This window comes from Pongo pygmaeus, chromosome 8 (assembly GCF_028885625.2).
Source record: "Pongo pygmaeus isolate AG05252 chromosome 8, NHGRI_mPonPyg2-v2.0_pri, whole genome shotgun sequence".
Classification (NCBI taxonomy): domain Eukaryota; kingdom Metazoa; phylum Chordata; class Mammalia; order Primates; family Hominidae; genus Pongo; species Pongo pygmaeus.
Genome location: NC_072381.2, coordinates 105,597,231 through 105,610,176, shown reverse-complemented (window position 1 = coordinate 105,610,176; position 12,946 = coordinate 105,597,231). Strand labels below are relative to the sequence as shown.

The 12,946-nt window shown below is 48.8% G+C and overlaps 1 protein-coding gene across 10 annotated transcripts in view; it reads left to right on the top strand.

Moving 5' to 3' along the window:
* Positions 1-61: 61 nt before the first annotated feature.
* The window catches only part of PKD2L1 (polycystin 2 like 1, transient receptor potential cation channel), a 57,610-nt gene continuing 44,725 nt past the window's right edge, over positions 62-12,946 (top strand). For 6 of the 10 annotated variants that reach the window (XR_008492075.2, XM_054436911.2, XM_054436909.2 and 3 more), the window contains exons 1-2: positions 62-384; positions 9,691-9,748. Coding sequence is in view for 5 of the 10 variants with exons in the window: in XM_054436911.2 (XP_054292886.1) it covers positions 9,691-9,748 (58 nt within the window). In the remaining 5 variants the exon portion in view is untranslated. Of the gene's footprint in view, positions 385-9,690; positions 9,749-12,946 lie in introns of those variants that run through there. The other 4 variants (XR_008492074.1, XR_008492076.1, XM_054436906.1 and 1 more) reach the window with 1 other exon arrangement.

The following is a 12,946-nucleotide window of genomic DNA, read 5'->3' as shown; positions in this document are numbered from 1 at the left end:
CCACCCCGGGATCTGTAGCTCGGGGGACGCGGGAAGCCCCGCCTCCCTCCCGGGCGAGCGCGGGGGGCTCGGTCCGCCTGCGAACAATGGCTCTGCCCCGCCCACCAGCCACGCGCTGCTCACCCGGGACCGCACTGGACTCCGGCCGCACACACAGGCTGGCTGGTGTGTGTGTGCCTGCGCGCACGCATCCTGTTCAGGACCCGGGCGGGCAGTGTCATCCCCAAGCCCGCGCCTCCAGGATGCGTGCGGGGAGGTTTTGGAGATTCTTCAGACTGGCAGGTTGTAATTTTGGAATCTTCTTTGTGGAAACAGTCAGGAAACACTGACGTGTTTTCACCCAGCAGCAGGCGAAAGGGCTTGGATGTGGAATAAGAATAGCTGGCAAGTATTGAATTATTACTGCAAGCCAATTCACAAGAATCGTTTTCTGTAAGCCTGTCTGTGACCCTGGGATGGGTACCCCATTATTCCGTTTTAAAAGTGAGGAAAGAGATATGGAGAGATGGAATAACTTGCCCATGGTCACAGCAACCAGTAAGTGATGGAGCTGGCAGTTGAGCCCAGAAACCCATATGAGAGCCCAAGCTCTTAATCCCTGCTCAGGACCATATTGCCCTCGGTCCCTGAGATGCTCTGACCCTACTGATCTGTCCCTGTGCCCCCATCCTTTCCGGGTCTGTAGGAGCCTTACCATGAGAGCTCAGAACCAGGCAGGCTATGCATTCACCCGGTCTACTTCCATGCCCATGTCTCCCCCAAATACTGCCCTAGGATCCTTCCTCTGGGAAGAGGAGAAAATACGGAGTGCTGCGCCAATGATTCACTTCCCAGGAGGAGAAGCACCTGGGATTTCCTGGGAGGAAGACTAAGCAGCTCCATTGTTGGCCACTGGTCTCAGGGTCAGGCCAACTCTCTGGCCAGTGACCAGGAGACTGCATTCCAGTCCTGGCTCCCTGTCTGGTGTGAAAGTTCTGAACAAGATTGGATGATTTCAGATGTGGACAGCTCATCCAGTCATGCCTCAGAAGTACTTGGCGTGTGGCACAGAAATCTGTATGTGGTCTGACCCCCTTCAGGTTCTCTCTGCAATGTCTAATTTGCTTAATTCTTTTGTTTTTTGTTTTTTTGAGAGGAAGTCTCGCTCTCTCCCCCAGGCTGGAGTGCACTGGTGTGATCTCACTTCACTGCAACCTCTGCATCCCGGGTTCAAGCAATTCTCCTGCCTCAGCCTCCCAAGTAGCTGGGATTACAGGCATGTGCCACCACACTCAGCTAATTTTTTGTATTTTTGGTAGAGACGGGGTTTCACCATGTTGGCCAGGCTGGTCTTGAACTCCTGACCCCAGGTGATCCACATGCCTTGGCCTCCCAAAGTGCTGGGATTACAGGCGTGAGCCACCACGCCTGGCCCGGAGAATATTTTCATTCTATCTCTTTTTCGAGCAGAGATTACCTCTACTCCTGAGGCCCTGGTCACACTGTGGTTCTCAAGTGACAGTGGTCAAACCAACACACTGATTTGGATTCTAAGATTTATTTTTTTGGTCTGGGGGCCCTACCTCAGCAAAAGGAACAATAGTTTCAACAATTATGACAGCAAAAAGTTTGCGACCAGCTTGGCCAACAAAGTGAAATCCCATCTCTACTAAAAATACAAAAATCAGCTGGGCATGGTGGGAAGTGCCTGTAGTCCCAGCTACTTGGGAGGCTGAAGCAGGAGAATCGCTTGAACCCGGGAGGCGAAAGTTGCAGTGAGCTGAGATCACGCCACTGCCCTCCAGCCAGGGTGACAGAGCAAGACTCCTTCTCAAAAAAAAAAAAAAAAAAAAAAAAAAATTGTGATTTTTTTATTATTTTGTTTACAGCCAAGCTCCTTAATTTTTGTATTCAAGTGCTTCATGATTTTACTCTGAACACCCTATTCCAGCCTTAATTCTCACTTCCCACTTAGTATAACTTGTACCTTCATCAAACTGCACATTTGTCAACAGAATATAAAATAAAACTCCAAAAAACCCCTGCACTCTTGCTGATTTCTAAACATGCTTCATTTTCCCAAGTTTTTCTCCCCCTGAACTCTGCCTGTCAAAATATTACCCATGATCCGGCAATTCCACTCCTAGATATAAACCCAACAGAAATGAAAACATATGCCCACGCAAATGTATACATGAATATTCACTGGAGTATTATTCATAATGGTCAAAAAGTGGAAACAACCTAAATGTCTGTCAACTGACTAATGAACAGATAAGATGAGCACTTTGGGAAGTGGAGGTGGGGGGATCATGGCAACATAGTGAGACCTTGTCTCAACAATAAAAATACAGCCTGAGCAACATAGCAAGACCTCGTCTATACTAAAAATCATTTTTTAAAACTTAGCTGGGCCTGGTGGCACAAGCCTGTAGTCCCAGCTACTCAGGATGCCGAGGCCAGAGGACTGCTTGAGTCCAGGACGGGAGGCTGCAGTGAGCTATTATTACGCCAATGCACTCCAGCCTGGGCAACAGAGTGATACCCTGTTTTAAGAAAAAAAATGTCAGCCAGGCATGGTGACACGTGTTTTTAGTCCCAGCTACTTGGGAGGCTGAGGCAGGAGGATCACTTGAGGCAGGAGGATCACTTGAGCCAGGAAGTCAAGGCTGCTCAGCTGTCACCATGCCACTGCCCTCCAGCCTGGGTAACAAAGTGAGACCCTATCTCAAAACAACAACAACAAAAAAGAAAGAAAATAAATACATAAAATGAAAATAAAAAAATAAAAATTAGCCAGGCATGGCTGTGTGTGCCTGTTGTCCTAGCTACTCTGGAGGCTGAGGTAGGAGGATCACTTGAGCCCAGGAGTTTGAGGTTACAGTGAGCTATGATTGTGCCACTGCACTCCAGCCTGGGTGACAGAGTGAGAACCTGTCTCTAATAATAAGATATGGGATACCCACACAGTGGAATACCATTTGAGAATAAAAAAGAATGAAGTACTGCTAAGTACTATAACATAATGAGCCTTAAAAATAGAATGCTAAGTGAAAGCAGCCAGTCACAAAGTCTCACATGTTGTTTGCTTCCATTTATATGAAATGTCCAGAACTGGCAAATTTATAGAGACAGAAAGTAGATTGGTGGTTGCCCAGGGCTTGGAAGGAGGATGGAGGATGTTGGGGGGTGATGGCTAAGGAATGCAGGGTTTATTTTTGGAGTAATAAAACTGTTCTAAAATGGATTGTGGTGATGGATGCACAACCTGTGAATATACTAAAAGCCATTAAATTGTATGATTTAAATGGATGAATTCTATGGTATATAAATTATATCTCAATAAGAAAAGTATAAAAAAAAACAAAACTAAACTAAAGGCTGGGCATGGTGGCTCACGCCTGTAATGCTAGCACTTTTGGGAGGCCGAGGTGGGTGGATCGTGTGCGGTCAGGAGTTCCAGATCAGCCTGGGCAACATGGTGAAATGCTGTCTCTACTAAAAATACAAAAAATTAGCCAGGGGTGGTGGCGGGCACCTATAATCCTAGCTGCTTGGGAGGCTGAGGCAGGCTGAGGCAGGACAATCGCTTGAACCCGGGGGATGGGGGTGGAGTCTTGCTCTGTTGCCCAAGCTGGAGTGCAGTGGCACGATCTCAGCTCACTGCAACCTCCACCTCTGGGGTTCAAGCAATTCTCCTACCTCAGGCTCCCAAGGAGCTGGGATTACAGGCGTGCACCACCACACCCGGCTAATTCTTGTATTTTTAGTAGAGATGAGATTTTGCCATGTTGGCCATGCTGGTCTCAAACTCCTGACCTCAAGTGATCCACCTGCCTTGTCCTCCGAAAGTGCTGTGATTACAGGCGTCAGCCACTGCACCTGGCTGGAGATCTTTATAACTCTAGATGATTGAGCTATAGGCTCCAGAGGAAAGGTACACTCCAGACCAGCTCCGGAGAATGAGAGAAGACTTCCTGGAGGAGACGGTGGTGCTAAATCCGAAGGGACCGTTAAGGGTGAGTGTGGAGAAGGGCAGTTGGCAAGTTCAGAGACCTAGAGGAGGGAAAGACTGAACTGATATTCTATGAACAAGGACCCTCGAATATGGCTCCTCATGGGCCCCTGGCTAGATAGATGGTGCAGCACGTCTTTCCCCGGTAGAGAAGAGGCCAGTGCACTAGCCCCACACCTCCCTCTGTTGGCAGACATCTGTCTCTCCACACTATCCACAGAGCCATGGTCTTCCTCTCACTCCAGCCCTTTCTGTGTGTGCTCACACACGGGAATGTCTGCACACACAGGTATGCGTACTGGCTGACAGGCCTCCACCAACTTATTATTATCTATCCCCGGGGCCCTGGGTAGGTCCTCAGATCAGATAGTGCGTGTGACTGGAAGCAGTTTATGTCTCAGGGGCAGAATGTGTGAGATGGGTACCGACAGTCCCGGCAGATGAGGCCTGGGGACAAATGTCTTAGGACCAGGACCAGGGCCAGAGATTTCTGCAGTGGTCTGACCTTACAAAGATGCCTTTTCCCAGGCCACAGACTACTCCCTCCCTCCTCTGGAGGCCCATAGGGGATCTTTCCCCAGCCTGGAAGGCTACCCCATTCTGAGCAAGCCATCTAGGATGAACACATGGAGAGGAAAAGCAAACACAGGCCCAGGGCCTCCAACAACAAATAAACAAGCTGAAGGGAAAGTCTCTCTTGCCCTGACTCAGCTTCTGAGCCAAAGTAAAGAGAGAAGAGCAGCTTGCCCCCGCGTTTTCTTCTTTCTTTCTTCTTTTTTTTGAGACGGAGTCTTGCTCTGTTGTCAGGTTGGAGTGCAGTGGTACAGTCGGCTCACTGCAACTTCCGCCTCCCAGGTTCAAGCAATTCTCCTGCCTCAGCCTCCCAGGTAGCTGGGATTACAGGTGCACGCCACCCCGCCTGGCTAATTTTTGTATTTTTAGTAGAGATGGGGTTTCACCATGTTGGCCAGGCTGGTCTCGAACTCCTGACCTCATGATCTAGCCACCTCAGCCTCCCAAAGTTTTAGGATTACAGGCATGAGCCACCGTGCCCGGTTCCCGTGTTGCCTTCCTGGTTGTAGAGAGGTAAACCCCCATTTGCTTCCTGCAGTTGCTAAGAGTGCTCCCAGGAAGGTCACACTCTCTTCCAGAGTTCTGAACCCATGCCTCTCTCCCTGCTGTAGGTGAAAGGAACAGACAGGCCCTGGCCATTCCTGGCCCTTCACACCTTTTGCTTCTCTCCTCCCAACTGCCCCTCCCAAGCTGCTGCTTCCCCTACAAGGGAACTGTTTCCTGAGTCCATCTAGCCTCGTGCCCCAGCCAGCCATCTCTCTCCTGGCCTTCCCTTTGCCTGACAGTAACCTCTCCCACAGCTGATGTCACCCTGGCTTTGCACTGACACAGCAGCTGAGCTGGGCACAGCAGGGCTGCGAGGTCCAGAGGGCAGCTGGCTATGTCTGAGGCCAAGCTTCCCTCAGTGCTCGCCCAGGGCTTTTCCTCAGCCAAGAGCCTGCTTCTCTCTCATTCTGTGCCTCTAAGCCAACGTAGCCACATGGGGATAGAGTGTTGACTGAGCCTCCCCTGTGCCCAGCGGAAAGTCAATTCTCTGCTCTGTGTGGGGGAGAATGGAGCCAAAGTTCTGCTCCCACCCCTGGGGAGCTTACAGATTTCTAAGAGAAACAGGACAAAGCACAATAGCAAACTGGGCAGGCTAGCATCTGATGAAGGCAGAGTGTAAACATACTATATTAAACAGGGTCGGAGTTCAGGGAAGAGAGAGGGGTGCCCTTCCTAAGAGGTGCCCCTAGAATCGGGTAGGGGAAGAGAATGGGCTGGTGACAGAGTCATTTAGTGTTTTTTTTTAAATTTCTTTTTATTTTTTTTAAGCGTCTATTTATGTGCACTGTGCTAGGTGCTTTGACAATCTACTAATATTTGCCCACATATTTACCTGTATTTTGCAAGGCTCAGCAAAGTTGTACCAGCCTGGGAGTGCTGAGGTGGGGGATGTGATGGGGATTTGTCTGTACCTAACATCTGCTAGGTGCGTACTAGGTACTTCATATATTTTGTCTAGTAACTCGTTCTTTCCAGCCACAGAACAAACATGCTGAGCAGAAAGTCAGAAGGACACTTGCTGGGCGCTGCTTCTCCCTTGCCCTGCCACCACTCACCACTTCCCCCATGATCACATTCCCTGCTGCATAAGCACTAGTACCTAGGAGGCCTGGCCCCTGGGCAAGTTACATTCTGGAAGGCTCCCCAGGTCAGCTAAAAGCTTCATCTTTCTACTCCAGCCCACAACTCCACCTTTCTTCCCCATTTCTCCCTACCCAAGAGAGATAAGGAAAATCCCATGCTAGCCCTCAGCTTTACCTTCAGCATCTAAGGTGTAAATTAACGTCATCAAGGTGAATTTCCATGCTGTTATTCTGCTCCTCCCACACCCAGGGTTGGCTGGATTCCCTTTTAAAGGCCAGAGTTATTCCCTTCTCATGTCCTAAGGGACTCTGGATTTGCAATGTCATCTGGCCCAGATATGTTCTTGCAGAATATTTGGTGTCCCCTTGTCCTCCTTTCAGGCAGCAGCCCAGAAAGCCAGCTACCTTTATCCCACCCTTCCTAAGCCTGCAGTTGAGGACCAGCCAGGGAGATGGAGGAGCCAAGCCTGGAGCCCCATGCACCGCAGGCCCCTCAGCCCTACCTCAGTTCCTGCAGCCTCAACAGCAACCACAGAACCCCAAAGGGGGCTGTGAACCCTGTCGTTCCCCAGGACATGCCAAGAACCCATCATTCTTTCCCCCTAACATTCACTTTACCAAACCTCTGCTTTCTCCAGACAAGTGTCAATGTCTCTTTTCTGATCCCCAAGAGCTGCTTGGCTCTGTAAGCCACCTGGCAAAGCTATGGCTGCATATCGCATAGTTCAGGGAGGTCTATGAGGCTCAGCTGAGTCTAGGACCTCACCACCAACTCTGGCACCAGAGGATAGATGGTCACTTGAGAAAAAGGGACCCCAGGAAAGGGATGGGGCCTGGTGCTGGCCAGCTAGCTTCCAGCCAGGGCAGGCTGACACCTGGGATCTGGGCTGAAGCCAATACTCAGGTAATCCCATTACCTCCTTCATGTTTTAGGGCTTCTAAGCAAGAAGCAGCCAAAGGCGGAGGCATGGAAATGTAGGGCTTGCTTGGGAGGGTGAGTGTGCCTGAATGCATCCAGGAGCAGGCACAGAGTCTCATTCAGGGCATGGCAGGAGCCATGATGGAGGGTAGGGGCATGGGGAGAAGGAAATGAAATTGGGAAGTGAAATCAGCACATGAGGTGACAGGTGAGGGTTCAGTTGTCTCCCTGAGAGGTGGGGAGCAGATGTGGCACTTGGCAGAAACCCCGGAGGGCTGAGGCTGTCCCTTCTCCAAAGGAAGGCATGGAGGCAGTGCGAATGGGCCTCAGAGACCGCAGACTACAGGTAGGGCAGCTGACCAAGACATTCACCTGGGCCACATTGCCCCAGGCCTGCTCCCACCCAGAGCAGCCTCGCCAGTAGTTGAGTGTAGCAGTGATGCGAAGGCAAGCCCATTCCTGGGGGACACAGAACTCCTGATGGCCTATTGCAGCTCCCAGAAGGTTTCACTGAACCTCTCTTCGACTACGCCACGGCTGCCCTCCCAATCTTCCTACCCTATCTCCTTCACTCAGGCAGGACTTTCCTCACTCTCTGACAGCGCTCTCAGCCTCACTCAGCTCCCTGTTTTCTCTCACAGATGTTTCCCCCACGAAAAACCACACATAGTTGCCCAGCCTTGGTGTCTGCTTCTCAGAGGAGCCAGTTTAATAGGGGCCATTACTAGACCTCTAGAATGATAAAGCCCTATGGGTTTAGGACCTGTTAGCAGGCCCAGATCTGAACCTGCAGAGTTATCCAGAGGGGGGAAAAAAAAGGTAAGGTATAGGAAGAAGCTGTGGGGAGAAGTGGTCTCTAGATTGAGGCCCCTCTGAGGGCTCAGCCCCTCCAAACTGGATTATCTGCTCTTTTACATCTAGAATCTCCATATTGACATACATGGGGCCAGGGTCCTGCTGCCACCCAGTGGCCGTGGTAGGTAAAGCACCTTTGTGGCCTCCTGCTGGGTCCTGTGATTCCGCTGGTGAGGGTAGGAGTGGAGAATTTGTTCTGCTGGTTGGAGTCCTCTCCCTCTCTCATTTACAGCATAAATTACAAAAATCCTGACTTCCAAACTTAATTCCCAAACTTTCCTCCTTTAAAATTAGCACCATAGTCGGCTGAGCACAGTGGCTCACGCCTGTAATCCTAGCATTTTGGGAGGCCGAGGCGGGTGGATCACCTGAGGTCAGAAGTTCGAGACCAGCCTGGCCACATGGCGAAACCCTGTCTCTACTAAAAATACAAAAATTAGCCAGGCATGGTGGTGAGCGCCTATAATCCCAGCTACTCGGGAGGCTGAGGCAGGAGAATCACTTCAACCCGGGAGGCGGAGGTTGCAGTGAGCCGAGATTGTGCCACTTCACACCAGCCTGGGCAAAAGAGCAAAAGTCTGTCTAAAAAAAAAAAAAAAATAGCACCATAGTCACACACATCTGTGAATGTACTACAACCATTGAATTGTCTGTTTTAAGTGGGTGAATTTTATGGCACATGATTCTATCTCAATAAAGCTGTTTTAAAATCAGCACCATAAGAAGAAGTGGGTGAGGCTTTTAGTACGTGAAGATGAGGATGGTTGTTTCCGTTTCTTAGGATATCCCCAAACCGATATGAAGGAAGGTCACACAGTAGGTACTCAACAAATCTTTAATAAATTACTAGTGTTGTTAAATGGAGCCAGTTTTTTTTTGTTGTTGTAATTTCTTTTTTTTTTTTTTTTTGAGCCACTTTTTTCATTGCCTCACCACTTATCCTTGAAGCCGTACACCTTCATTCCCCCAAATCTGTAGGCATCAAAAGCCTTCTTACTTTCCAAGGTCACCTGAGATCTTCTAGTCTAAACATCCAAAAGCTTTTCATTGATCAGAACCCTCCTTGAACTTTTTTATTTTTTTGAGACAGAGTTTTACTCTTGTTGCCCAGGCTGGAGTAAAATGGTGCGATCTCGGCTCACCACAACCTCCGCCTCCCGGGTTCAAGCTATTCTTCTGCCTCAGCCTCCTGACTAGCTGGGATTACAGGCGTGTGCCACCACACCTGGATAATTTTGTATTTTTAGTAGAGACGGGATTACTCCATGTTGGTCAGGCTGGTCTCGAACTCCCAAAGGTGATCCAGCCCACCTTGGCCTCCCAAAGTGCTGGGATTGCAGGTGTGAGCCACCACACCTGGCCCCAAAAAGGATCTCTTTAAAGACATGGGGCCGGGTGCGGTGGCTAACGCCTGTAATCCAAGCACTTTGGGAGACTGAGATGGGAGGATCACTTGAGGGCGGGAGGATCACTTGAGGCCAGGAGTTTGAGATCAGCCTGGGCAACATGTCTCTACAAAAAATACAAAAATTAGCCGGGTGTGGTGGTATGCCCTGTAGTTGTAGCTATCTGGGAGGCTGAGATGGGAGGATTGCTTAAGCCTGGGATGTTAAGGTTGCAGTGAGCTGCAATTGCACCTCTACACTCCAGCCTGGGCAACAGAGTGAGACTCTGTCTCAAAAAACAAACAAAAAACAAATTTTACTATTTTTCCCACACAGATGACTAGCGGGATATTGATGAAGTTTAAGGTCTCATGCCCAGGATGCTTTCTTATAGGTACGTGATTCCCAATGTCTTCCATTAATCATTGTCATATTGAGCCATGGTTATTTATGGACTGTGTCCTACGGTTTACACTTACTGAGGTGGAAATGGTTAAGAATCAGTATGTAGTATACAGAAGGTGGTTTGAAGCTTGCCTCTCCCTGTAAAACTTGGAATGTGAATCACCCCAAGATTTTTTTTTTTTTTTGAGACGGAGTCTGACTCTGTCGCCCAGGCTGGAGTGCAGTGGCACAATCTCGGCTCACTGCAAGCTCCACCTCCCAGGTTCACGCCATTCTCCTGCCTCAGCCTCCCGAGTTTCTGGGACTACAGGAGCCTGCCACCATGCCGGGCTAATTTTTTTGTATTTTTAGTAGAGGCAGGGTTTCACCATGTTAGCCAGGATGGTCTCGATCTTCTGACCTTGTGATCTGCCTGCCTCAGCCTCCCAAAGTGCTGGGATTACAGGTGTGAGCCACCATGCCCGGCCAACCAAGATTCTTTTGTCTGGAATATGGAAGGCGACTTTCCCCAGGGGTTCCTTCAGGAGAACTTACAAGGTCGTGGGCCACAAGTTTCCTTCCTATAGACTTTGCTATTTCTGGCTCTTCATTGGAGTACAGTAGATCTGGGGGTCACTGAAGAAGCTTGTTGGGATGGGCATGCTGTGAAAAGGGAGCTCACTGGTGGCAGAAATGGGGTAATCCTCACCCCAGTGTCTACACTTGGATGGCATATTACCAAAAACCACATCCCAGCGAAGCCATGGGACCAATTCGCCAAGTGGGTTAAAAAGCTTCCTTCCTGATGAAGACGGGCGCGGTGGCTCACGCCTGTAATCCCAGCACTCTGGGAAGCCGAGGTGGGCAGATCACAAGGTCAGGAGATCAAGACCATCCTGGCTAACAACAGGGTGAAACCCCGTCTCTACTAAAAATACAAAAAAAAATTAGCTGGGCGTGGTGGTGGGCGCCTGTAGTCCCAGCTGAGGCAGGAGAATGGCGTGAACCCAGGAGGCGGAGGTTGCAGTGAGCCGAGATCACGCCACTGCACTCCAGCCTGGGGCGAGAGAGCGAGACTCCGTCTCAAAAAAAAAACTTCCTGATGAAGAGGTGCTTCTGGCTTTGATGGGCCACAAGGCTTGTCATGTGGTTATAAAACTTATCTAATAGGTGCTGTCACTCAAAGATTACCTTTGGAATTCTCTCCAGGCCAAATGGTATCACTCCATTCTACTGGTGTCAGCTGCTTGAAATAGTGTAGACACAGAGAGTTCTGGGACCCATGTCACTCAGAAACAATGTCAAAGTCCTAGCTGAAGGTATCTACATTACCCACGAATTGCTGTATATGAGTGGAATGTACAAGCACGGACGCAATAGCAAGAGAACTAAATTTGTTTTGTGCTTCAAAGTACACAGTTTATAAAGACTTCTATATTCTATTATCTAAATCCTAAAACAGTCCTTAAAGTCAGCAGGGCAAGAATTGCTATCAACACTTTGGAGATTTGCAGATAGGTAAACTGAGTCTCAAAAGTGACTTGTTCAGAACCATATAATAGTAAGTTGCTGAGCCAACTGCTAAACCCAGGGACTTTATTCACATTTTCTGTTTGTTTGAGACAGAGTCTTGCTCTGTTGCCCAGGCTGGAGTGCAGTGGCGTGATCTCGGTTCACTGCAACCTCCGCCTCCCAGGTACAAGTGATTCTCCTGCCTCAGCCTCCCGAGTAGCTGGAATTACAGGCACATGCCACCATGCCCGGCTAATTTTTGTATTTTTAGTAGAGACAGTGTTTCACCATGTTGGGCAGGCTGGTCTCGAACTCCTGACTTCAAGTGATCCACCCACCTCAGTCTCCCAAAGTGTTGGGATTACAGGCATTAGCCACCGTGCCCGGCTGACACTGGTTTGTCGATGGCATCGACAAGAGGAAAAGTCAAGTGCCAGTAGGAGCTTGAGGACATGGAGAAAGGTACTGGACACAAGATAATCAGGAGATGCCACTTGATTACCACACTTGCAATTTCTTGAGCAAGTTTAAACATCATAAGAATGCAGAGAACTTTTTGAGAAAATTTCTCAAGCCGTGTTGCATAAACTGTGCTCCTGGGGCCAATATGGGTTGATCCACACACATGGGGAATGCTTAACACTAAGCAGGAGAAAGCAATCAGATTTTGCCCAGGTAGGTGACCAAAGGTGAATAAAGCAATCCACTGGTGGCCTTGAACAATCAGAGATGTAAGACTTGTCACATAATGACCCTCCTTTAGCACAGTCAAACCCCCGCTGATCACAAGCCTCCTCCAGAATTCAAAATTACCCAATGGGAATCATATACCATCTCCTGTTGCTTTTCCTGCTTCTCTGGACCATACTGTTAGCTTCCTGTTCATCAACCCTATCCTAAGGTCCAGTTATGCAAGGCAGGGGTCTTTTTGCAATTATTTAAAAGGCTTGTAGGTGAGAGGTAGTGGCTCCCTTTTCCTTTATCATCAGCTTATCTAACATAAGGTGGTTGATTCTGGCACAGTTCCTCCTCCTTTTTCCTTTTTTTTTCTGGAGAGTTTCCAAATTTATTGTTTATCAATTGACTCATCTTGGAAATTGAGCTGTAAAACACCAGGATAGAGGATGGTCTTGGTTGCCAAATCTATATTCCCCCACCAGGGCAGTGTTGTATACTTCCAAAACTTTCTAGGTCTCCTCCAAATGACTCAAGGGATGGGAATTTCACCACCTCTCATGGGAGGTTGTTTTATAGCCTCTTACATCTTACCCATTATGAAAGTTCTGATGAAACATTTTTTTCCCCTTTGGTTCATTCATTACCCTTAGATAATCCCCTAAAGAGCACCTTCACAATCCCTCTCCTTCTTTGGAGCTTATGCCTTCAACTATCTGCACATGGCTGTCAGGACTCCATCCCACACACATGCACCTGCACTCTTTAGCTCTTCAGCCAGGCCTACCCACATGAAATTCTTTTCATCTTTCCTCATACTTCAAAACCTCAAGTGAATTGGAAGGGGGATTATGGCTCTCTTCTCAAGATTTTCTCACATCAGCTGCATCCCTTCTCCTCAACCACATGCCAGGTTTGTGTATGCCAATAGCCATTCAGCAATGGAAATGAGGTTTTTCTGGAATGCTGTGTTCTGTCCTACCCATAGCTTAAATCTAGGTAGGATCAATATTTATACAAA